Source organism: Aethalodelphis obliquidens, unplaced genomic scaffold (genome assembly GCF_003676395.1).
Source record: "Aethalodelphis obliquidens isolate GAN/ISIS:26980383/991018 unplaced genomic scaffold, ASM367639v1 scaffold20, whole genome shotgun sequence".
In the NCBI taxonomy this organism is placed as follows: Eukaryota; Metazoa; Chordata; class Mammalia; order Artiodactyla; family Delphinidae; genus Aethalodelphis; species Aethalodelphis obliquidens.
This window is the reverse complement of record NW_020837964.1, coordinates 3178780-3200996: the sequence shown is the minus strand read 5'-3', so window position 1 is coordinate 3200996 and position 22217 is coordinate 3178780. Positions and strand designations below refer to the sequence as shown.

The 22217-nt window shown below is 54.7% G+C and overlaps 1 protein-coding gene across 4 annotated transcripts; it reads left to right on the top strand.

Moving 5' to 3' along the window:
* Positions 1-60: 60 nt before the first annotated feature.
* On the top strand, positions 61-21950 carry IRF8 (interferon regulatory factor 8). Of its 4 annotated transcripts, none has more exons than XM_027119064.1 (9): positions 61-123; positions 3686-3860; positions 9628-9811; positions 12258-12346; positions 13709-13814; positions 14884-14931; positions 19399-19785; positions 20235-20350; positions 20884-21950. In XM_027119064.1, exons 2-9 carry the CDS (start codon positions 3687-3689, stop codon positions 21058-21060), a joined length of 1281 nt encoding a protein of 426 aa, XP_026974865.1. In that variant the 5' UTR covers positions 61-123; position 3686; the 3' UTR covers positions 21061-21950. The 4 variants fall into 4 exon arrangements, with proteins under 4 accessions (XP_026974865.1, XP_026974864.1, XP_026974862.1 ...); XM_027119063.1 differs by having other exon boundaries at positions 14881-14931; XM_027119061.1 differs by lacking the exons at positions 61-123; positions 3686-3860 and adding an exon at positions 4559-4794.
* Positions 21951-22217: the final 267 nt, after the last annotated feature.

Below are 22217 nucleotides of genomic sequence, written 5' to 3'. Positions count from 1 at the left end.
TCTGCGCGCCGGGCCCGCCCCCGGCCTTAAATTAGCGCGGGCGCCCGGGGCCGCGGCGCATCTCCGGAGCTCGGCGGCGGGCGTGGGAACGCGGGCGGCGGCAGACGGTTGGCGGCGGCGCAGGTGGGCGGCGGGCTGGAGCACCAGGGGCGCGGACGGCGGGCTGGGGGTCCTGGGCCGGGGGCGCAGACGGCGGGCGGCGGCGCAGGTGGGCCTGGGGCGCGGGCGGCGGCGGGCGGCGCAGGTGGGCCCGGGGCCTGGGGCGCGGACGGCGGGAGGCGGCGCAGGTAGGCGGTGGGCTGGGAGCTCGGGCCGGGGGCGCGGACGTCGGCTGGCGCGGAGGCAGCGGCCGTGCAGTCTTGGTCTGTTTTCTCTCTCCTCGTTTTCTCCTGAATCCGAACCGAGCATCCAGGTGCGGCTGCTCCCAGAGATTGGCTGATGCTTTAAAATAATCTCGTTTTTCTTAAAATCTGGTTTGCATGGAAAATTTTAGAATGGCTCGTACAAAGCGGGGAAATATTGACCCCCTTGTTATAAGACCTGCTCCTTTCCCGCTCAAATCCTGCTCTTGGAACCGGGCTGGAGTCATAACTGTGAAACTGCCTCTTGTCCAGCCGCGCTGGTGGGGTTAGATTGTGAAGCGGGGCGGGCTGGATTTTTAAATTCTCATCGATGACAAGTAAGATTTCTGAGTGCGGGTGGAGGTACTTTGCTTCCGTAATAGCCCGGTCGTTCCTGGCAAGAAAGTCTCCTTAGGGCTCACAGCTAAAAGAGCATTTTGGTGTAACATGAGCCCCAGGGCAAAGGGCAGACTTTTCTAAGGTGAGGTGTGCTCCTTACCCAGAGCGGCGGAGTGCTTTGTGGATGGAAACTAGAGACTGGATTTTCCAGAGTTTAAACTACCCCCCAGCGTACGAGGGATGTAACCCACCTTTTCTGAAAGCCAAGTTAGGAGCCAGCCCTTGAATGACAGTCCTTTTAGATTATGCAGTTTCCTCTCGAGAGAATTGGGAGAGGTTTAGGTATTTCAGCAAGATTGGGACCAGAAGGAGAAATGGCTTTTGTGCTTTGGGTCTTATGGGTGTCCAGGGCAAATGACCAGGCGCCCTGAGAGACATGGGGAAGGTGAGTCCTGCACCTGCACCACCTCTCAGGCCCTTCCTGGAATCCGGGTTGGGTGGGCCCAGGGCAGCCTCTTATCACCTCCTGCCTGGGAAGCCTGATCCCCGGCCGATTTATAGCTAATGCAGATTAGCTCCAGATAGGACTTGGCCATAAAGAGAATTATTACCTAAAAATCAAGGAAGAGGAAGTTTTAAACATGTGACTGGGCTTATAAACGTTTCCTGGCTCTGTATTTGGTGGGATTTTGTTAGTGTTCAGTAAATCGTTATGGATCACACTGTAAGAGAATGTTAGGCTTTTAACGCCACTTAGAATCTTGGAGGGGGGGTTTCGGTGACAGTTCAGGTGAGCTGTCCATGTGCTGAGATCCTCTCACTTAACCGTGGCTTTTCTCTGCAGGGTGAGTAAAACGAGATCCTGCTGGGGGCCTTGGGGGTTGGGATGTCTCTCTGGGCCTCAGAGTTTTGTCTTTTGAATGAAGCAGGGGCTGGATTAGATGATTTCTAGAGTATTTTCATGTTCTCTGACTCACTCTTCCTCTCAATGCCATTCTCTTACCTTTTTTTTTTCTTCTTATAAATCACCACGAGATTCGTCCTTAACAGTTTGGGGGTCATGAATCCGTTAGAAATCCTGATGAGAAGGTGTTGACCTGCTTTCTAGAAAAATGCCTGTACAAACGAAACTCTGCTTTTTATTTCAGGAGGCTCCTGGAGCACGGACTCCAGTTTATGGACTTTGTACTAAGGGGGTGAGCAAAATGCTAACGAGTGGGGACATTTCATTTAATCGACAGATGCGCAGACACCAGCCTTCTTTTGTGTTCTGACCCCTTTCGCCCTCCTCCACACGGCTCCTTCCTCAAGTGAGGGGAGCTGCTCCATCTTTCCTCCAGGAAAGCCCTGTGGGAATCTCTGCCCTGCCAAGTTATTTTCTGGGGTGCGTGGCGGTGTTGTTTCATCTCTCTCACCAGGTGTCCCTCCCACATCTGTCCCTTCCAGTTTATAAACACGAGGGACTGTTTTCAAATTCTGGGACTTCTGAGATCCATGCACTTTGCCGATGAGGGGAGCCTCAGAGAGATGGTCAGGTGACTCTCCCAAGGGCTAGTTAGAGAAAAGCCTTCGCTGGGGTCTACAGTTTCCAAATCGAAGTCTAGTTCCCATTTCACACGCTTCACTGCTCTTGAATCCACAAACGGGCAGCTGGAGTTAATTGGATGAAAAAGTTACAGGTGGCGCTCATGGGCCCTCACCTCCTCTCCTGCTGCCTGGGACCTGGACCCCTTCTCCGACCGCACAGCCATCCGTGGGGTGGCTGGAGTGTCCAAAACACACACACACTTCTTGCATTACGGACCAGGATGGCTCTGGATGTGACCGTGTTCTTAGGGATGTTATGTCTTGTCACTGGTGATTGTTTCAAATCTGTTGGCCCGAAGCGGTCACATTTTAATCGGAAGAACTGAAATGCTGATTTTTTTGGGGTGGGCGTCTGTCCAACCGCCTAGGGGATTTCCACCCTGTTCTTGTAAACGTGGGCTGTGAGTCGATACGGCACGGTCGCGCTCTCTTTCTCTGTGCTGTTGGGAAAGCTGTCTGCTCTGGCTAGAATGTTCTTCCCAAGGGTGTCTTTGGGCGCCCGGGGTGTTGAGGCCCCCGGATTCTCGTGCATTCTGGGAGAGGCTAGCTTTGCTCTGTTCTGTCACTGCGGTTTTTTTCCTCACTCCTGTCCTCTATCTCCCAGTTTGTCATAAGAGTTCCTGAGGAGGAAAGTTGGGACAGTAGTAACGTGTTGTTTCAAGAGAATCTTCTCAGGTCCGGGCACTGTGTGAGGTGCTCTGTATGTGTCGTCGGAGTCCTCACCGTGACAACGCCCGGTATCTGCACTTATCCTCGTGTGTCGGCCAGCGTAGCTGACACTCCGAGGTTAAATGACGATCCAGGCTCACCCAGCTGAGAGATGGTGAGACTTGAATGGGACCCCAGCTTGGTCCCGTTCCCAAACCAGCTGTGAAGGGGCGATCTAGAAGGGATAGCCTTGAGGATTTCTTGTTTCTCGGAGAGCACAAATGTCATGTTTGCTCATGCATGCTGGTCCAGTGGGGGCATTAAGTCATGTCATGGAATTGGCTCTCAGAGCGATGGACTGCTCATTGAGGGCACCTGAAAAGGTGAAAGTGATTTCCCCCACCTCCTGCTAAAAATGGAATGATGAGCGATGCTCTCAGATGCGGCTGTGTTTGCCTGAAACAGAACAGGGGGTGAAAGCTGGAAAGAGCACAGCCAGAGCCTTAGTCGGGGCCACATCTGTGATGCACAGCTGCAGATTTCCCAGCGAGCTTTCAGTTTCCATTCAGGGTTGGAGGCCCTGGAAGCCGGCATTGCCTTCTCACAGCAGGTGGCCCAGAGTTCCTGGATCCGTGGGTTTCCCCCAAGCTGGCACCTGTGTCCTGATCCTCTGATTTTCCTGTTAGCAGTGCTTGGCTGTTGAGTACCTGGGGTGCTGTGAGTAATTAGACGGCTATGTAATTTCACAGGCTATGTTTTCTCTTTCCAAGGATGTGTGACCGCAACGGCGGCCGGCGGCTGCGGCAGTGGCTGATTGAGCAGATCGACAGTACCATGTACCCAGGGCTGATCTGGGAGAACGACGAGAAGAGCATGTTCCGGATCCCTTGGAAACACGCTGGCAAACAGGATTACAACCAGGAAGTGGACGCCTCCATCTTCAAGGTAGTGGCTTGGCCTCCCTGCCACATCGTGAGCTCCTGGTGCAGCTGTTGAGTGATTGATGTCTTGCTTATCTGCTTGAAAGTTAATCCAGTTTTTTTTAAAACAAATGAGTGCCGAATGTGTCTCAAAAAATATAGTAGGTGATTGTACACCTGTCATACGATTTCACCACTTTCCCGGTATGTTGTATATTGTTGGCATTTTCCGATGAGGAAAACAGAGCACTTTCTCCCCTTGCGCTACCATTTCTTTTGCATGAGGACTGGCAAACACAGAGAGAAAATACTTCTTTTACACTGAGACCTTTTCCCCCGGGCTGCCCCCTAAATTCCCTTTAGAATTCTGGGAAAGGTTTGATTCTTCATTCTTTCAGAGGTGCTACTTCCGCTTGGCAGTGTAGGGTCAGCTCAGATGAGAGAGACACCATCTGTCATCACTTCTGGGACCAGGTCATGTGGGTGTCCTGAACCTGCAGCTGGTGTCTAAAACTAGTCCACTTCCCTTGAGAATCATCAGTACCCCAAGCATGGAGCGAGCTGCTGTGTAGTTCCACCACGTGCACTGAGACAGCAGCACTGACTGAGAGTTTGCTCTGTGCTAGGCCCAGCCCCACGTGTTTTATTTGTTTTCCTCTCACACAATCCTATGCAGTAGGTGCCGTTCCTGTCCTTGTTCTGTAGAGGCTCCAAGAGGAGATGTGACTTGTCCAAGATCTCCCAGCTCTTGGATGATGGAGCCAGTGTCTGAACCCAGGCATCCCAGCCGTGAGCCCAGGCTCCCAACGCCTAGCCGTACCCATCACCTAGATCCAGGCAGAGGAGCCAGGGCAGCCCAGCTCTGCAGCCCAGCCGGGTCATCAGAATCCCCCATCGGTCAGCAGGGTCACAGAAGTGCAGGCTCCGCCCCTTGCGAGACTTGGAGCCCTAGGTCCAAGGTGAGGCCAGGCCTCCATGTTTGCAAACAGACATAGCAGAGGTGATCCGACTCAGAATCTGGGTTGCAAACTGCTGCTATATGTGCTTGTCGTGTGGGCATCTGGGGGCCAGAGTCCAGGAGGGGAGAGTGAGTGAGTGTGGGAAGGAGCCAGGAGGCTGAGCAGGGTGTGGGGGGCGCAGAGCCAGACCCCAGGCGTGCGTGAGTGAGGGGAGCAAGGCCTGCAGGACCCCAGCACAGCACTGGACCCTTAGCTGGGACGACTGTCCTCAACACAGCCAAAATGACAGAGATTATACCTTGGCCCCAGAGCAGAGCACTGATAGGTCAGAGCTGGCTTGTGAGGCATTTCAGTCCTTCACGTCTCTGCCTGGTGTTTGCAGGGGGGCCGCACGTCTTAGCACTTCTGTTACTGTGTAGCGCGGGTCACAGCTCTTTGACAATCTGATGCCAGTTGCCTGCCCCTCCAAGAAAAGTGGGCGCGTGCGGACGTTCTGCGCTTACCTTCAAGGGGGCTCTCGTGGCCTGGACATCCATCCGGCAGGCTTCTTCCCTTCAGGGAGCCCCGGTCGGGAGCCTGGGCACTGCTCATGCCTCCTTTCTCCTCCTTGGTGGCATCGTGGATCCCTCTCTCGGAGAAGATTTTTGCCTTTGGCATCTCGGGGAATTTCTCTTGGGAACGGCTCCGTCTAAATTTTAATATTGCCCAAGGTCCAGCCAGTCGATTGGGAATTCTCGATCATAGATGGCTGTGAGCCAGGGCTCCGCCGCCCGGGGCCAGATTGTTCCTTGTGTGGGTCCATCTTGCGCACCTAAGAGGGTGTTAGCGGCATCCTGGCCTTGACCTTCTAGATGCCAGTAGCACCCTCTGCCCCACTGTGACGACACAAAATGCCTCTGACATTGCCAGATGCCCCCGTCCCCATTGAGAAGCCTGCTAGGAGTGGACTGTGGCCAGGATGAACAGATTGAAGCAGAGGCGTGGGGGTGCGAAGGGCACAGTTGGAGGCTGACCGTCAGTAAAACTGCTTCAGGAGGGGACTGGGGGCGAGACCAGTGGCTGCACAGCCCTGCTTGTGGCTTGCCGGCGGAGATGCAGGCCTCTCCTTTCACCCTGCTCCCGCTTTGCTCTGGGGGGTAATGAAATAGAGCCCCAGATTTATACATCTTATGCAATGTTCTTCATGGCCGTTTCAACAGCGTTGAGAAAAAATGTGCAAGATTCCCAATGTTTCCGTTGATTACGCAGTCCCTCAGTGTGGCAATCTGAAATGAGTCTACAATCTCGGCAGGAATGGGGGCGGGAGGGAGACCAGGCGCCCACCCAGAGCTGGGCGGCCACCCGAAGGGTGACATCCTGGGCTGGTGGACATGCACGTGGCGGAAGGCCTGTCTGGCCTGTCCCCAAGTGCTGCTTACTTCCACCCACCAAGGGGCGCGTCTCTGCCCTGTCCACCGACAGAGCTCTGCTGTTGGAAGAAGCCAGCAGTCAGGCCTTGAGCCACCTTGGGGATTTTCTGTTTAAGTAGAGAACCTTTTGTTGCAAACATTCAGAGAAAACCTTTCAAAAATGTATGAGTTAAGAGAAAAAAAAATGAGCCTGCTTTCCTGACTTAGGGATCGTAAGAAGCCACTTACACCAGAGAATCCTTCATTGTCTGCAGGTGTCATGGTGAGGGCAGCTTCCCGGTGTGGACCAGAGACAGGAGATTGAAAAAGACATTAGCTCATTTTGGATTATCCCTGACTGTATGATGAGGCCCTGATATCAGCTCATACTTATTCTTAAAAAAGTATTTTGCCTCCTTTTCATAAAGTTGAGGGGGAAGATCTAGTTAACTGAGGGTTACGACTCGTTAATTGTTCTGCCTTGACCAGGCTTTTGACAGGCCTGAATAAATTAGAACGTGCTTCGTAGCAGATATTTCCAATTCAGCAGGCCTTCGAGGAAGAAAATCGCATTTGACTTTTAAAGCACAAAATGAGACAGTAATGTTTGTTTTCTGTTGTTTTTAAATTTTATTGAAGTGCAGTTGATTTACAGTGTTGTGTTAATTTCTGCTGCACAGCAAAGTGACTCAGTTATACATATATATATTCTTTTTTATATTCTTTTCCATTCTCGTTTATCACAGGAAATTGAATATAGTTCCCAGTGCTCTACAGTAGGGCCTTGTTTCTTATCCATTCTGTATTTAATAGTTTGCATCTGCTAATCGCAAACTCCCAATCATCCCTCCCCCTTGGCAACCACAGGTGTGTTCTCTATGAGACAATAATGTTAAATGGGGAAGAGCCGGTGGTCCCGGGTTTAACGCTGGCTGCTGACGAGTGCAGAGCAGCGCATGGACAGGGGAGACGTGGGTTCTGGTGTATTCTGAGCCGCTGCGTGGCTGTTGACGGGCCTCAGCTCCCTCTGTTCTGTCTAGCATTTGCTCTTGAAGAGTCCTGAGAGGTCACCCAGGTAAGCTGGTATTTTCGAGCTGGCCAGAGAGCCCTGCGAGGGCTCAAGGCAGGCTGGCGGTGGGGCACCCGATGCAGCCCGGTGCACGTCCTGACTGTGGGGCCCTGCTTTGCTCTCTGGATCTGGCTTTCCTGATGGGGTGAGCGTGAGCTTTGAATGGACGAGTGCCCACGGCAGTGCCCCGTGGGCTGTGCAGCTCTGGATACACCCCAGCCGGCCTAATATGGCCCCCAGATCCACGGTCTTCCAGTCCCATTGGTAACGCGGATTACCAGCTCAGTGGTTCTCAAATGAGGATGCGCGTGAGTCATGATAGTACTTCCTTAGGGGACAGTTGGTGGTGTCTGGAGATGTTCTGGGTGTCACAGCGGGGAGAGGGGATGCTACTGACACTAGTGGGTAGACGCCAGGGATGCTGCTGGACCTCCCACCGTGCCCAGGATGGCCCCCACCCCGAAGAGTGATCCAGCCCCAAACGTCATTAGTGCCAGGTGGAGAAACCGCATTTAACGTAAATGCACATTTGAAATTACTGTTCAGTGTGTACACAGTTTACACTTAAATTTCTATGAAAAACATAAATCAGTGCTTGGTCTGTGACGCAGTTAATAAACGAAGAGAAAAGGACGGAAAAGGCTTGAAAGCCATTTACTTTTAAACATGTTTCTAAAGGGGAGTCCGGCGTCTGTGAGGAGGAAGTGACTGCGCGTGCTCACTCGTATGAGTAAGGGAGCTTCTCCGGTTCCTTTACCGCGGGTAAGACTGCAGACTCTGAGCTCAGGGCGGCAGCTGAGCAGAGAGCACAGGCACTGAACTTGTCTTACATCGGGGGAAAAGCCAGGGCGATTTTATAAATTTTATTTATTTATTTATTTGGCTGCGTTGGGTCTTTGTTGCTGCAGGCGGGCTTTCTCTAGTTGCGGCGAGTGGGGGCTACTCTTCATTGCGGTGCGTGGGCTTCTCATTGCAGTGGCTTCTCGTTGTGGAGCACGGGCTCTAGGCACACAGGCTTCAGTAGTTGTGGCTCGCGGCTCTAGAGCGCAGGCGCAGTAGTTGTGGCTCACGGGCTTAAGTTGCTCCGCGACATGTGGGATCTTCCCGGACCAGGGCTTAAACCTGTGTCCCCTGTATTGGCAGGTGGATTCTTAACCACTGTACCATCAGGGAAGCTCTACCAGGACTATTTTAAATGGGAATCTGACTCAGGGTGTTATGGAGTTCCTGGCCACCTAAGTCAGAATCACTGGGATGTAGGCTAAAGATACGGGTTCCCAGACCTAACCCACAGGTACCCAAGGAGACTCTTGAGGGGCAGGGCCCAGGAATCGCATCTTAACGAGCTTCCCAGGGGATCGGTATATGCATTAAGCTTGGGAACACCTGCCTGCTGCTTGCTGAAGTAGAAATTCCTTGGGTTGGAAGTCAGAACAGCTGGTTTTTAATCCCAGACTGGGTCACCTTGGGGAAAGTCAGCTCTTAGAATTTCATCTTCCCCAGTGAGGGTTGAGAATTCCCTCCAGATCTCCTGTTATTTTAGGCTGGAAGACATGTCTGATTTTGCCTGACACCAAACGTTAGTTTCACCTGACAGTAGTGACCCTCTGATTGGTGTGTGGGTATTCCAAATTTGAAATCTAAAAACTGTGCCCATCCACGTGTTTTTAATTTTTTTTTTTTTTTTTAAATACTGCCCCATTTTACATTTTGACTTAAAGTTTCCAGCTTTGAATTTCTGGTCCTAGTTCAGATTCTAAGGTTTGGAGAGGTCAGAAAACAGAGCTGTAAAAAAAAACCCACAGAGAGGGAAAACATTTGTTTGCATTTTAAACAGTACCCTGGGGAGCGGTAGGGGAGAAGGGGGTGGGGAAGGTTAGAATGAACGCCAAAATGCAAAACAAAATTTCTGTTAAAAGTAGCAGGGCAGTGGATGACCACATTCAGACTTCTTTGCAAATGTTCCCTTTTCGTGCTGCCTTGTAGCTAGAGGTTGATTTGAAAAAGCAACAAATTGTTCTTTGTTTTGAACATTCGAGTGAAACCATGTGCAACTTCCTCTTTGCGCTGCTTGACCTCAGGCTCCTCCTGGCCCTCTGGTCCCGGGGAGGATTTGCAGGGGACAGATCCAAGATCCATGTGTGTGTGTCCTTGGGCCTGGGTTCGAGTTCCGGAACCCCCTCCCCCTGCCCCCACCCCCGACCTGGGTCTTTTCACTTCTGTCAGAGGAAGTGGTCTGACTGGGGTCCCTGAACCCTGAAATCCTTGACTGAGGACCTTCAGGAGGGCGAGCAGAGCAGGGCCTGCCCGTGGCCCTGGGTGTGCATGGTCCCGGGGCCAGCTGGGTACTTCATGTGTTTTCTTTCCTTCCTTCAGGCCTGGGCCGTTTTTAAAGGGAAGTTTAAGGAAGGGGACAAGGCCGAGCCGGCCACATGGAAGACGAGGTTACGCTGTGCTTTGAACAAGAGCCCGGATTTTGAGGAAGTGACAGACCGGTCCCAGCTGGACATTTCTGAACCGTATAAAGTTTACCGAATCGTCCCCGAGGAGGAGCAAAAATGTAAGTATCCTTTCTTTATGGGCACTTGGCCCAACGGAGGCCGCCTGGGTCTGGGGTTCGAGTCGCCGCCCACGGGGTCCAGCTAAACAAATAGTTCTCTCCTTTATGTCAGCAGAGGTTGAGGTCTCCTTCCGCTGACCTCACCCACCATCTGCCGACTGTGGCAGCTTCTAGTTGAGAGGCAGCGGACGGGAGGAAGGGGCGGGAGACGGGGTGGCAGCTGGCATTGCTGCTCGCTGACTGTTGGACCAGGAGCGAGTGCTGGGGCCTCCCTGGGGCTCAGCAACGGGCTTGGACGGGAGCAAGGCTCCCCGAACAGTGCCGATGAGGGATTCCTTTTGTTTTCTAGCAGCTCGCGGAGCAGGCTAGGAGAAAATAAGGTGGACAAAGGAGGGATGGCTGATAGGGGTTGAGGGCAGAGTTCTTGAATGAACTTGCAGGTGAAGCACTGTTGGCTTCATTGCTGGAGACGGGATATGCTTCTAGATATTAGATCCTGACCGTTGTTTGGGAACCCCCAGCTGTGATAATTCCTGAAGTCTCCTCCCGCTGTAAAATCCCAGGAAAGCAATTGTGAGGAGATTAAAGCAGAATAGCAAAAACCTGCCTCACATCCCCCCGTCCTGCTGTCCACGCTCTGCTCTGGTCAGACATCACTAATCGATCAGGATGTGTTGAGCTCAGATCGGGCCTCAGGCGTTTTCAAAGTGCTGTGCTCTGCAGCTGCTACAGATTAGAGCTGGCCCAGGAGATGAAACCTAATTACCACCCCTAGTTAAAACGTTCTTTCAACACGTTGACTTTCTTAGCCATTTGATGTAGCCGTTAGAATCTTAGCACAGCATCCTTTCCTCGTAGCTGCTTAGTTAGTTGTCCAGTAATGCTGGGAAGAAAACAGAACCCTTGAAAACTGCCTAGGGCTGGGCAGGAATTCTGAGTTTCTGAGAGGGCTCTTCCCACCGCAGGGAGGTTGAAAATGTTGATACATAATTTTTAAAGTTAAAATCGTGACTCTCAGAAATAAATGGTGAGCCTGGGGTGGAGAGTTGTTGAACTCACTAACGAGGGCACCAGTGTGCTGTCACCCAAGACTGCTTCACAGAACATGCCACGCAGGTGCGCACGGTCAGCGAAAGGCAGAAGGCTGAGCCGAACCTGTGAGTGTCCTGCCCGGGCAGCACAACCATAGCTGGGGGCGCTCTTCTCTAGTGATCATTTGTAGCTTAGTTGTCTGTGAATTAACACCTAACTCTACTGAGTCTGAACCCTCATGGATAATCAGTAGGAAGTCAAACAAACTGACCTTCCCCGTGGAGAATCAGATGGCCCTTAGGGGGACACCTCTTAGCTAATACTCTCGGATGCTCTATTGCCATCTTACTTCCAGTTTGGGATAAATTTTTCATCATCGCCAAGTATAATAAATTGTGACTTGAAGGAATACAGAAGTTTCTCTTAATCCTCCCACCCACAAGGTCAGCCAAGCTTGAACAGGCAGGCGACCCTGGCTTGTTTATAGCTCAGAGCGCAGCCAGCGTCACCTGCAGGCGTGGATGTTACAGAAGCAGCGGTTCTCAGGGGGCAGAGAAGCTTTGCATTTGCATAATGCCTAGGTGGGCGCACTCTCCTCGGTACCTCAGGGCTTTGCTGGCTACTCTGGGGGTGCCCCACCTGCCCCCTGCTTCCCCCATCAGCAGCTTCTGAGTGATTTTTTCAAATCGAAATCAAATCAATATTCAGTCCGGATGAAACAGTGGGTCAGTTCTATAGATGATTGGGACTGATGAATTCCAGCAAACGAGTGTTTGTTGGTCATAATACATCTCACGTGGATAAATGTAATGTGGTGAGTTTCTCGTTGGGGAAGAGGCCTGAGAGGGGGGAAGAAACTAGCCGGGTCCGGAGTGCTTGTCGTGGGAACGCCCGTGTGCCTTTAGACGGTTCCCGCTGCAGGCGGGTTCCAGCCTGGGCGCCCGCGGGCCTTTACGGTGCGCCGCGTGCGTGCACAGATGCACACATGTCTATTGGGAAAGGCCAAAATGAGGTTTCCTGCCCGTTAACTTTAAAAAAAAAAAAGACTCCAACCTGCAAACACATTTTGCCGGGAAATCTTTGCCTGTCTTCAGATGCCCTAGCTGGTAACTCTAACCTCTGTCAGGTGTAGAGTAGATCAGACGTGAGTTCATCTTAGATCTCAGCAGATAGAAGGAAGAGACCAATGCTGCCTTGGTCCTCTGAGTGGACGCAGCAGCAGCCCGCTTCCCGCTGACCAGATGACTGAAGCAGCATGGGAGAAGGATTTCTCGGCCTTTCCCAAACCACTGAAGACGCGTATTGGCTTCCGTTTCCCTCAGCCTAGCCTTAAGAAAAAGCCTCTGACTGTGGCCTTGATGACGGTTGTGATGCCCCAGTGCCGGCTGTCACGCGTTTGTCCGTTTTTCCGTAGGCAAGTTAGGCGTGGTGGCTCCCGGTTGCATTAGCGAAGCCACAGAGATGGAGTGCGGTCGCTCCGAAATCGACGAGCTGATCAAGGAGGTGAGTGGGGGCAGCGTTTCCGGAGCTCCGGCCCCGACAGAAGCTGCGCGTGTTCGGTGGAGAGCGGCGGGGAGCGGCACCATCCCGAATGCTCCGCCGAGGCATGCGGGGCCTCGGGCTCTCGCTCGCTCAGGGATGGGGCGTGAGGACCCGCCGTCCTCGCGAGGCCAGCCTCGGCCCGCTGGTCAACCCCTTGCAGCTTACAGCCTGTCCTTCATCCCGAGGGCTGGGGCCGAGCTGCCGGCTCTGCATCAGTGAAGTTCCCTCTAAACTTGTCATGTTTTACACGTGTTGAGTGGCACCATACATGCCCTTGCCTCTTCTGGCAGGCTGTCGTGAAAAAGTAAACCTTTGCTTCTTGGGGTTGTCGCCATGATACGCATTATCGTACAGCTCTCGCGCTGGGGGCTGCCTGTTTACTAACACGCACCTCTCAGTCCTTGATGGGTTGGAAAGCCATATAACCAGGCTTATTAGAATCGTACACAAGCTCATAGTTCATAGGCTGTAAGTGAAGGCTTAATGGGGTCTCCTTAGGCAAAACACGTGGGTGTTTTGGCAAAATACTAGTTTTAGCTACCTTTCGCTGCGTAGCTGTGTTTTTTTGCACGTTGCAAGGCCGACATTGCCTAGCTAAAATTATTCCGCACGGCCTTGCAAAAGGGGGTGTGGGTGCTCTCCAGATTCTTCTCAGCACTCACATGGCAATAATAGAATCGCTGGGAGTGCTTTGAGGGAGAGAACGCAGATAACACAATGCAGCCTCCTCCGGGCTGCCCGGCTCTCCTGCAGATGGCAGCTGGTGAGTCTCTGGGTGGGCTCTGGCAGACACCCAGTGAATTCCTGGCTTCGCTTCTTTCCAGTGATGTCCCGTTTTCCATACAAGGCTTTCCAGCCAGCTCAGCTAAGAGAGTGCGATACTTGCGTTGGCACGTGAGCATCACAGCGAGAGCAGGTTTCAGAACGTTTTCTAATTGGATTTGCCAGCCTCCTTTAAGGAATGGGGCAGAGGTGGAGAGTCTAGACGTGGCGTGTGGAGTGAGATGGGCTGGAGCGCGGGAGACTGTGTCTGAGGTCACCGTGTGCTTCCCCAGGGCGTGAGGGCAGCTGCGTGGCCTGGCCGTTCGGTTTTGCAATAGGCACTTCCATGGAAAAGGCCAGTGGACACAGGAGGGGCCCCGCAGAGGCCAGGGCTTCGGTCTCGTGGTTTGACCGCCCAGCCTGGTGGATTTATTGTCTTGGATCTTTCAAGATGCAAAGTGAAACTTCGCTTCATCTCGTGCGATAGAGATGACAGCGTGGTTTCAGTTAAGTCTGGAAACCCAGTGACAGCACCGCTCTCCTCTCTCGCCCCTGCCCCAGCCTCCCGTGGACGATTACATGGGGATGGTCAAAAGGAGCCCCTCCCCGCCCGAGGCCTGCAGGAGTCAGCTCCTCCCGGACTGGTGGATGCAGCAGCCCAGCGCAGGTGAGGGCGCCTCGCCCCCAGAGGTGTTCCCATGGCTGCCGGCCTTCAGGCCCTCACTCCTTTCTGCTTGGGGTGGGCGGGCGGGGAGGCTACCGTGATCCCTATTTTCCTGAAGGTGACTGAGCCCAGAGAGCTGGCGTGGCTTCCGGGCCCGAGGGCACAGCCCGGCCAAGCCTTTGCGCCACACTTGCCACTGTCCTTCCCGTAGGCGGTGGCACGCCCCGCTGTGCCCCTGGGAAGGGTGGACAGAGGGGCGGGAGACCAGAGGGAAGATGCAGCGGGGCTCGTAGGTCCGTTAGGACAGTCTTGTGACGTGAGGACCCCTGAGAGCCAAGGATAGCTGAGGGCATCTGAGATGGGGAGAGCTTGGAGCCCTGGATTCGAATCCCATGCCGGGAAGTTGCATATCTTATTCGAGCCTCAGTTTCCTTGACTATAAAATGGAGACACCGGGACCTGCCCCCCCGGGGTCGTGAGGACTAAGTGAGGCCTTCGCCCTTTTCTTAGCTTCTCATGCCCCCCCGCCCCCGCTCCTTGAAACGACCCTCCCTCCGTGGGTACGAGCATCTTTGCCTCCTCCCTTGCCTCTTTGCCCCACTGTCCCCTGTGGGAGACCCGGAGGTGACAGCTGGCCTAGCGGCCTCAGAGTTGGCCAGGCAGCTGGGGGACAATGTCGCCCCAGGGCCCTGTGCTGCGGCAGCGCGACCGGGAACACTCGCTGGGCTCCGGGCTCCCCTCCGGGGCAAGGCCTGGGTGAGGGGCCGCAGTCCAGGGGTATTTCAGGAGCAGACCCTGGGGCGGGAAGGAAGTGTGGCCCCGTGGTGTCACGCCGACACACGATCAGAGATCCCACAGCACGGGGGAAGGCTCCTCCCCCTGCCCGCCCGTCGGGTTGAGGTCTGGCTTTATGAAACAAGGGTCGCTGTGCCGGGAGGGAACACCCTGAATGCGGCGGAAGCCTGCGGCGGGGCCTCAGGAGCATGCATGTGCGGCTCCTAAGGAGACTGGGTCCCCGCACACGGCTGGGGGTCTGGCTGGGTCTCACGCTGCTTTTGTCTCTCTCCAGCAGGCCTGCCGCTGGTGCCAGGGTACAGCACCTACGACGCGCACCACGCAGGTACGGAGGGGCTCGGGGGGGGGGGGCGGGCCAGGCGAGCTCTTTGAACAAAGCTCTACGGACCCATGGGGGCCCACGAGGGTTGCGGACGAGCGCGATCCAGTGTCGGCAGTTGGGAGTCCGATTCCTTCTCCCTGTTTGGCTTGGGAGCAAGTGGTGGTCGTCTTGGGCTTCTTCTTGGGTCGGACCAACAGATCCAGAGAGTTCTTTCTGGGTGTAATTATGCAGGAGGAAGAGCGTGGGCACAGACACGCTCGAGGCCCAGCTCTGTGTGACCCCAGGTGGAGTAACGGAACCGTTCGGAACTTCCGGCGCCTCACCTATAAAGTAGGAACAACGGTGACAGCCACCTCACCAGAGTGCTCTGAGGTTTTAACGGAGTGTTATTACAACTTTCTGGTAGGGACATAGTTGGTCAGCGTTCCTGGGGTCAGTTTCCTTTACTGACATACCCTCTCCCACGCCCAAGCTTGTAGCGATAGGGATACTAAGAACAACGATGGCGACGACAGGGTGACGGTGTTGATGATGACGGAGGTGGTGGTGGTGGTGAAGATGGTGCTAGTTGGGTGCCAGGATCCGTGCTGAGACTTTCACGGCCTCATCTCAGTACGGCAGCACCTCTAGGTAGGTGCTGTTACTGTTCCCACTGCACAGGCTCAGAAACCCTGTGTCACGCAGCTCGTGGGCCGCCGAGCTGGGCCGTTCCGTCCGTGCCCCGTCCCTTGCGGGCAGAGGTGGCCTGGGCCACGTGGTTGTCTAGTTTTGCTGGGGATTCTGGAATTTACATTCAGGCTCATTGGTGGCATCTTCAGGGCAGAGGAGGGCGGTGTCTTCCCCAGTAGCTGCCCTGTTCTGTGAGAAGCGAGCGGCTTGACTCATCAAGGTGGACCACAGGACATTAGGGCTGCGGGCTTCGGGCCTCCTGGTGCAGCGGAGGAAACGGGGCTCAGGGAGCAGTGTCTTGACCAAGGCCCTCAGGGGGCGGGTGTATTTGAGGGGCGGGTGGAGCCAGGTCTCACCCAGGCCAGAAGATTATAGAGAAAACAATCCTCCTGTTCTCAGAGCTCTTAAGCATTGCACGGCAGCCCTGCGAGCTGGGGGCTGTTAGAACTCCGTCTTCACAGAAGAGGAAACAAACAGGCTTAGAGGTTAAATTGCTGGCCCGAGGTCCCACAGCTGGGAAGAGGGGTTCAGGGCTCAAACCCAGGCATCTGGTGCGAGCCTGTTGTTGAGACCGCTTTATGCCTGGGTCACGGGGCCGTGGCCCACGGAGTCTGCTGACTGATGCTTTCTGGGGGCAGAAGAGTAGCCGGGCACAGGGCTGCGGCATCTGGGTGAGCGAAGACAGTTTAGGGAGGAAGTTTCCCGGGTTGTTCCAGAGCTTCTCAGCGCCCCACGTGTGAGGAGACTCAGAGCCACTGCCTCATGCCGAGAAAGTCCTAAAACGTTCTTGTAGGAGTTGTGGACTTCGGTCCCTCTGTTTCGTTCACACACCCACCGCTAGGTGAATAAGCTGGCAAGGGCAGAGGCCGTGAGTGAAGCGGACAGGTGAAAGGCGCCAGGGAGCGGTAGGGAGTGTGGCAAAGTGGAACCCCATGCCCACCGCGCTGCCCTGTGGACTCGCAGACCCAGCCAGCCTTGCTTTCCCCGTTTACTGTAGAGAAACCAGAGGTCTGGATTTTTATGTGAAACATCCCATGTAAAACGCTGGCTACAGACACGAGTTGACAGCACCCCACTGTGCTGGCGGACCCACACGCGCCTCGGGCCGCCAGCGTGTGCTCTCGACTGTGTCGTTCAAGTGACCAGGGTCAAGGGCGTCGTCTGGAACTGTCAGAGTGGCAGGAGTGGCAGGCAAGGAGCTGGCCTGCTGGGGGGGCTGGGTCCAGGCCCCCAAATCAGCAGTCGCGTCGTCGGGGCGAGCGCCTTCGCTTGTCTATGCCCCGGTTTGCTTACCTGGAAAATGGTGTCATTAGGAACAGTCTCCATCTCAAGGGGTCGCTTTGAGGACTCAGTACGCTAACGGGTCCCCACCACTGGGCTCAGCACGGTACGGCTGTGAGACCAGGGATGGGACGTAACTTCAAGGGTCTCATCTGCGCAGCTCGTCTTTTGTCCCGTCGTCCCAGTTTGTTTAACCATCGCTTACACGGTGCTCACACGGGCCGGACACACATGCGAGCCCACGCTGTCCTCGCAGCTGCCGGCGGGTGGGGCCGTCGTCTCCTCTCTGCTGACGGGGAGACTGAGGCTCGGAGTGGTGGAGCCGCTGCCCGGGCCACCCAGCTGGGGCCACACGCCAGGCGCCCAGGCTCCAGAGTCCGTGCCCCTGACATCTGTGCTGAGCCGCCACCGTGGTCGGACTGTCCCCCAGCAGGGCTGTCCTCGGTGGGCGAGTGGCTAAGCCGGGCGCAGGACGGGGTTGCCGTGCGGCTCTCAGATCCGCAGGAAGGCTGGCCTGCGCTCCTCGGTGGCCGGGCTGAGGCGCTTCTCCTCCGGGGCCTCCACCGCTCGGCTGGAGCGGCCGCGTGTCCCCCCTCAGGCCTTGCCAGCCCGCGCCGCCCCTCCGCAGGGGCCATTTGCACAGCCCTCCTGGGCCTGTCTGGAGCACCTGTGCGGCAGCCGTTCACAGGGCCCAGGGGCACTGGCATGAGATAAGGCCTGGGCGATGACAGGGCAAAGGGGCAGAGCGGTGACAGAGTCAATCTGGAGCATTTCATCCATTTGGGACAAAGGTCAGAATTGCTCTGGAGCGTGGGGAGCGGAGCACGGAGCATTAGGTGGTGCAGACACGGCACGTGGGGAGGGTGGTGAGCGGGGGACGAGACGCGGGCTGGGATGCGGGTGCTGCTGAGCCCCCCCGGGCCTCAGTTTCCCCAAATGTCAAGTAAACGCGTTGGACTGGACCACCTGAAGCCCTGACCCACAACCCCGCATGATTCGGGAACGCCGCTGAACTCCGACGTGGGAGAAAACGGAGCCTGGGGTATGGAGCAGGGAGTTGTGCCGTTTGAGCGGAGCCCAGCGGGCGGGTCCGAGGAATCAGGAGTGCACGGCAGCGTTAACCCAGGCCAGGCGGGCTGCTCGCGGGGCCGCCCCTGACAGTGGGGCAGGTGGTGCGCTGCACAGCTCTCTGGGGCACCCGGAGTTGGGCCACTCACAGCCTGTGCGGCTCCAGAGGCAGCCCTCGGCGGGTCCGGGGCACTCGGAAGGTGCCCTGAACTCACCAAGCTCGTTGGTAGTGTGTGTACTTCTTGTAGCTTGAGGTAGTAAGATGCAGCTCCCTCTGGGGGTGTCCCTGGACTGCCTGTTGTCTTCACTCTCACCTTAGTTTAGAGGTTCCCAAACAAACAGTGGTCACGTGAGCCCCGCCTTCGCAGTTGGTTTTCGTATCTGGGTACCGCCTGGACTATTATTAATGTCTGACTTTTCTCTAAGTTTCACTTTTAAAAAATGAAGTTTAATTTAAATGGGGACCATCTGTCATGGCCTGTAAAGGTGGAACCAGTGCCACTTGCTGTAAGTAGGACCTCGGAGGCCAAAGCAAAGCCAGTGGCAACCAGACACCCTGTTCAGAAATCCTGGCCGTTATATTACCCCCACCCAAGGCTCAGAGGCTCAGGTTCTCTGCCTCGTTTGAAAGGGAGGTTGTCAGAATTACGTGTTAAGGGTCCATCAGCACCAAACTAGGGCTTTCTTTGATCAGAGATTGAGAGAATATTGAAAATGGAATAACCTCTTCATTTATGTAATGCTGTCTCCCCCCGCCCCCCAGTCATCTTACGTGTGGCACATTTTGGGAAACGTTGCCTTAATTTGACTACTTTTCAGACTTCTTCCTGAGAACAGGTTTGGAGGAAAGGTTTTGGAGAGATTCTTAATTGGAAATTCAGGGAACGCCAAGGCGACTGTGAATTTGTCAGGAAAACGGTGACATCTTTGTTTTCACTAACCTGGAAATCAAATCTAGCATTTCCTTCCCTTATGAACGTCGGCAGTACTGTGTGTTTGCGTGTGTACGTATATATGTACGTTCATATACGTGCACGTGTATATATGTATGTATACATCTAGTGTAAATTGTATGCTGTGTACATGATAGTGGTAGAGCAGGGCCTGTGAGATGGAGTTATTTTCCGAAGAATTTAAGTTGTCACAACATCGTTTACCCTCAGCCGTGACTTGTAAATTAGAGACCATCCCCAGAGGGACGGAGGACCCGCCAGCAGTTTTTACTATTTTTTGAATCACTGGCTTCCTTAGTGATTCTGTGTATTTATTCATGCTTATAAAAAACATCATTTCTAGAAGGGGTGCGTGAACTTCCCCAGAATGCCGAAGACTCCCAGGGTTAAGCCACCCCGCCCCCCACCTTGGGAGAAAGGCAGGCTGCGGCCATGCTGGCACAGAAGGGACCGGGGCCCCTGCGCCCGCGGCCCCTGACCTGTTCCCGTCTCCCCACAGCCTTCTCCCAGATGGTCATCAGCTTCTATTACGGCGGCAAGCTGATGGGCCAGACCACCACCACGTGCCCCGAGGGCTGCCGCCTGTCCCTGGGCCAGCCCGGCCTGCCCGGCGGCAAGCTGTGTGGGCCCGAGGGCCTGGAGCTGGTGCGCTTCCCGCCGGCCGACGCCATCCCCAGTGAGCGGCAGCGGCAGGTGACACGGAAGCTGTTCGGGCACCTGGAGCGCGGCGTCCTCCTGCACAGCAGCCGGCAGGGCGTGCTGGTCAAGCGGCAGTGCCAGGGCCGCGTGTTCTACAGCGGCAACGCCGCGGCGGGCAGGGGCGGCCCCAACAAGCTGGAGCGCGACGAGGTGGTCAAGGTCTTCGACACCAGCCAGTTCTTCCGAGGTCAGTCCCGACCCGCCTCCCTCCCACCTGTGCGTCCAGGGGTGGCCCGCGGAGGAGAGGCCCCTCCCTGCCTGACTCCCGGCGTCTAGAGGGGGTGCCTGTGCGGTCAGAATCTGCAGCTTGGCAAGGTCCCCGGGCAGCCGTGTCCATGTCCTGAGACAGTGACCTTGTGCACGCCAGCACGGGAGTGCTGCCCGAGGCTGCCGTCATCCTGGGAGGCGTGTGGCTAGGATCCCACGCCCGCGAGTTCCTCCTGGAAGGTCGGGACGTGTGAAATCAGTCACTCTGGTCCCCTGAGGCTGCTGGCCAGAGAACTCCGGGGGGCTTTCTGTAGAAGGGGCCCCGCGAAGGGGGACGAGCTCAGGTGCGAAAGCCCTGAGTCCACCTGGCCCAGGGGGTCGCGAGGCCGGGATTCGCCAACACCTTCCCCTGCGCTGGTGTCCCTGCAGAGCTGCAGCAGTTCTACAACAGCCAGAGCCGGCTTCCCGACAGCAGGGTGGTGCTGTGCTTCGGAGAGGAGTTTCCAGATATGACCCCGTTGCGCTCCAAGCTCATTCTCGTGCAGGTGAGAACCGGCGGCTTCGGGGCTCGCGTCCAGACCTTGCAGCCTGCACGTCTGGCTGGAGACCAGGCAGCAGGGCCCGGGGGGGGGGGCTCCACCCGCGTGCAGGCTTGGACGAGCGCTTCGGGTGGGGGAAGGAGACGCTTTCTTTTCACCCCTGAACTATCTTCTCATGTTCCAGGACTCTCAGAGTCCACGTTGTTTCCCCTCCTTTTGTTTAGGTCGTTGTTTAAAACTCAAAACCTCCTTTTCAGAAGGAGTCGCCCCTGTTCAGTTGTCTTAAGGTCTAAGTTGACGGATTAGCACTTTGCCAGCCCTTGTTTAACTCTAGTCAAAGAAATGAACTCTAACTGGTGGAATTCTGGACCCTGGCTCACCAGACTGGAGCACTGCGGGGAGAGTATACAGAGGACTGCTTGCTCCTTCATCCACTGGCGGCCTGGAGGTTCTGATGGAGGGCTCCAGACCGGGGTAGTCAGAGAGGCCCACCTCACTCCCCACCTCCATCCCTGACCTTGTGGTGCATGTCCCTCCAGGTCGAGCAGCTCTACGTCCGACAGCTGGTGGAAGAGGCTGGGAAGAGCTGCAGCGCCGGCTCCGTGATGCAGGCTCCCGAGGAGCCCCTGCCAGACCAGGTCTTCCGCATGTTTCCAGATATTTGCGCCTCACACCAGAGACCTTTTTTCAGAGAAAACCAACAGATCACAGTTTAAGTCTCTCTCTTGGGCACCCCGCCCCGCCCACATCTAGAATTTCATTATTACAATTACTGTCGTAATTATTTAAGGATGTGGATCCCTCTGACCTGGGGTGGAAGGCTTTACCCCTGCCCTTCATTTAGTAAGGGCGTCCTCTGAGGACCTGACAGGGAAACAGAGCCGTGCCCCACTTCTGCCGTTCAGGTGTAAGCATCGAAACTCGCACCAGATGCTCTGGAGGCTGTAACGATAACTTGTGATTAAAACATTTATTTCCTGCATTTTCCCCTAATTACCATTAGTTGCTATGATTCTTTCAGTATTTGGGGATACTTACTTGATATTTCCAAAGACCTGGCATTCAATTTTATTAGCAAATAGCTGTTTCCAGAACAGAAATCTGGAGTAGAAGATCAGTTTAACTTTGGTTAGAGCTATAGAGTTATCATTTCATATGCTTGATTCAGTGAAGTGTCTTCTTTTAAGCATGTTAATAAGATTTAAAGACACCTGGATACCGGCCTTCCTTTAATAAGTGAAAGCACAACACTTGGGTTTTTAGAAGAATGCATCGTCTTCCTAGAATTTGGGGCCAGGAGAGCATTTCCATTGCCAGGTGAACTGGTGTGTTTTCATCTTCAGACAATGAAAACTTTCCTTTGGGGCCTTTGTTGCCAGGAAGCTTAGAGCTAAGTTTATTTTTTCATTTCTGTAATTAAATCATCTGCCATACCTCTCTCTTCTTCATTCTAAATGGTTTTGACCTGTTTTTAAAATATTTGTACTTTTAATGGCCCTTTTTGAGTCAATTGTCCTATTGTAAACTGCCTTGAATCTTTTTTTTTTATAAAGTGGGCAGGATGTAAACCACGAGTTCAAAAAATAATTGTGGATGTGGCACCAGCTTTTTGATCGTGGCTTCCGTTCAGTCAACCCATTCGTGGGCCTGCGCTGTGGAACGTGGGAGGGCAGCGAGAGTCGACTGGGGAACACGGGGTGAGATATGTCAGCTTCTCACCACTACGCTGGTCCCCTAGCCCCAGTACTCCTTGCAGTCAAAGATGACCCCACTCAGCATGGAGAAAAGGGAACCCCTCCTACACTGCCAACTGGGGGGAATGTAAGTTGGTGCAGCCACTATGGAGAACAGTATGGAGGTTCCTTAAAAAACT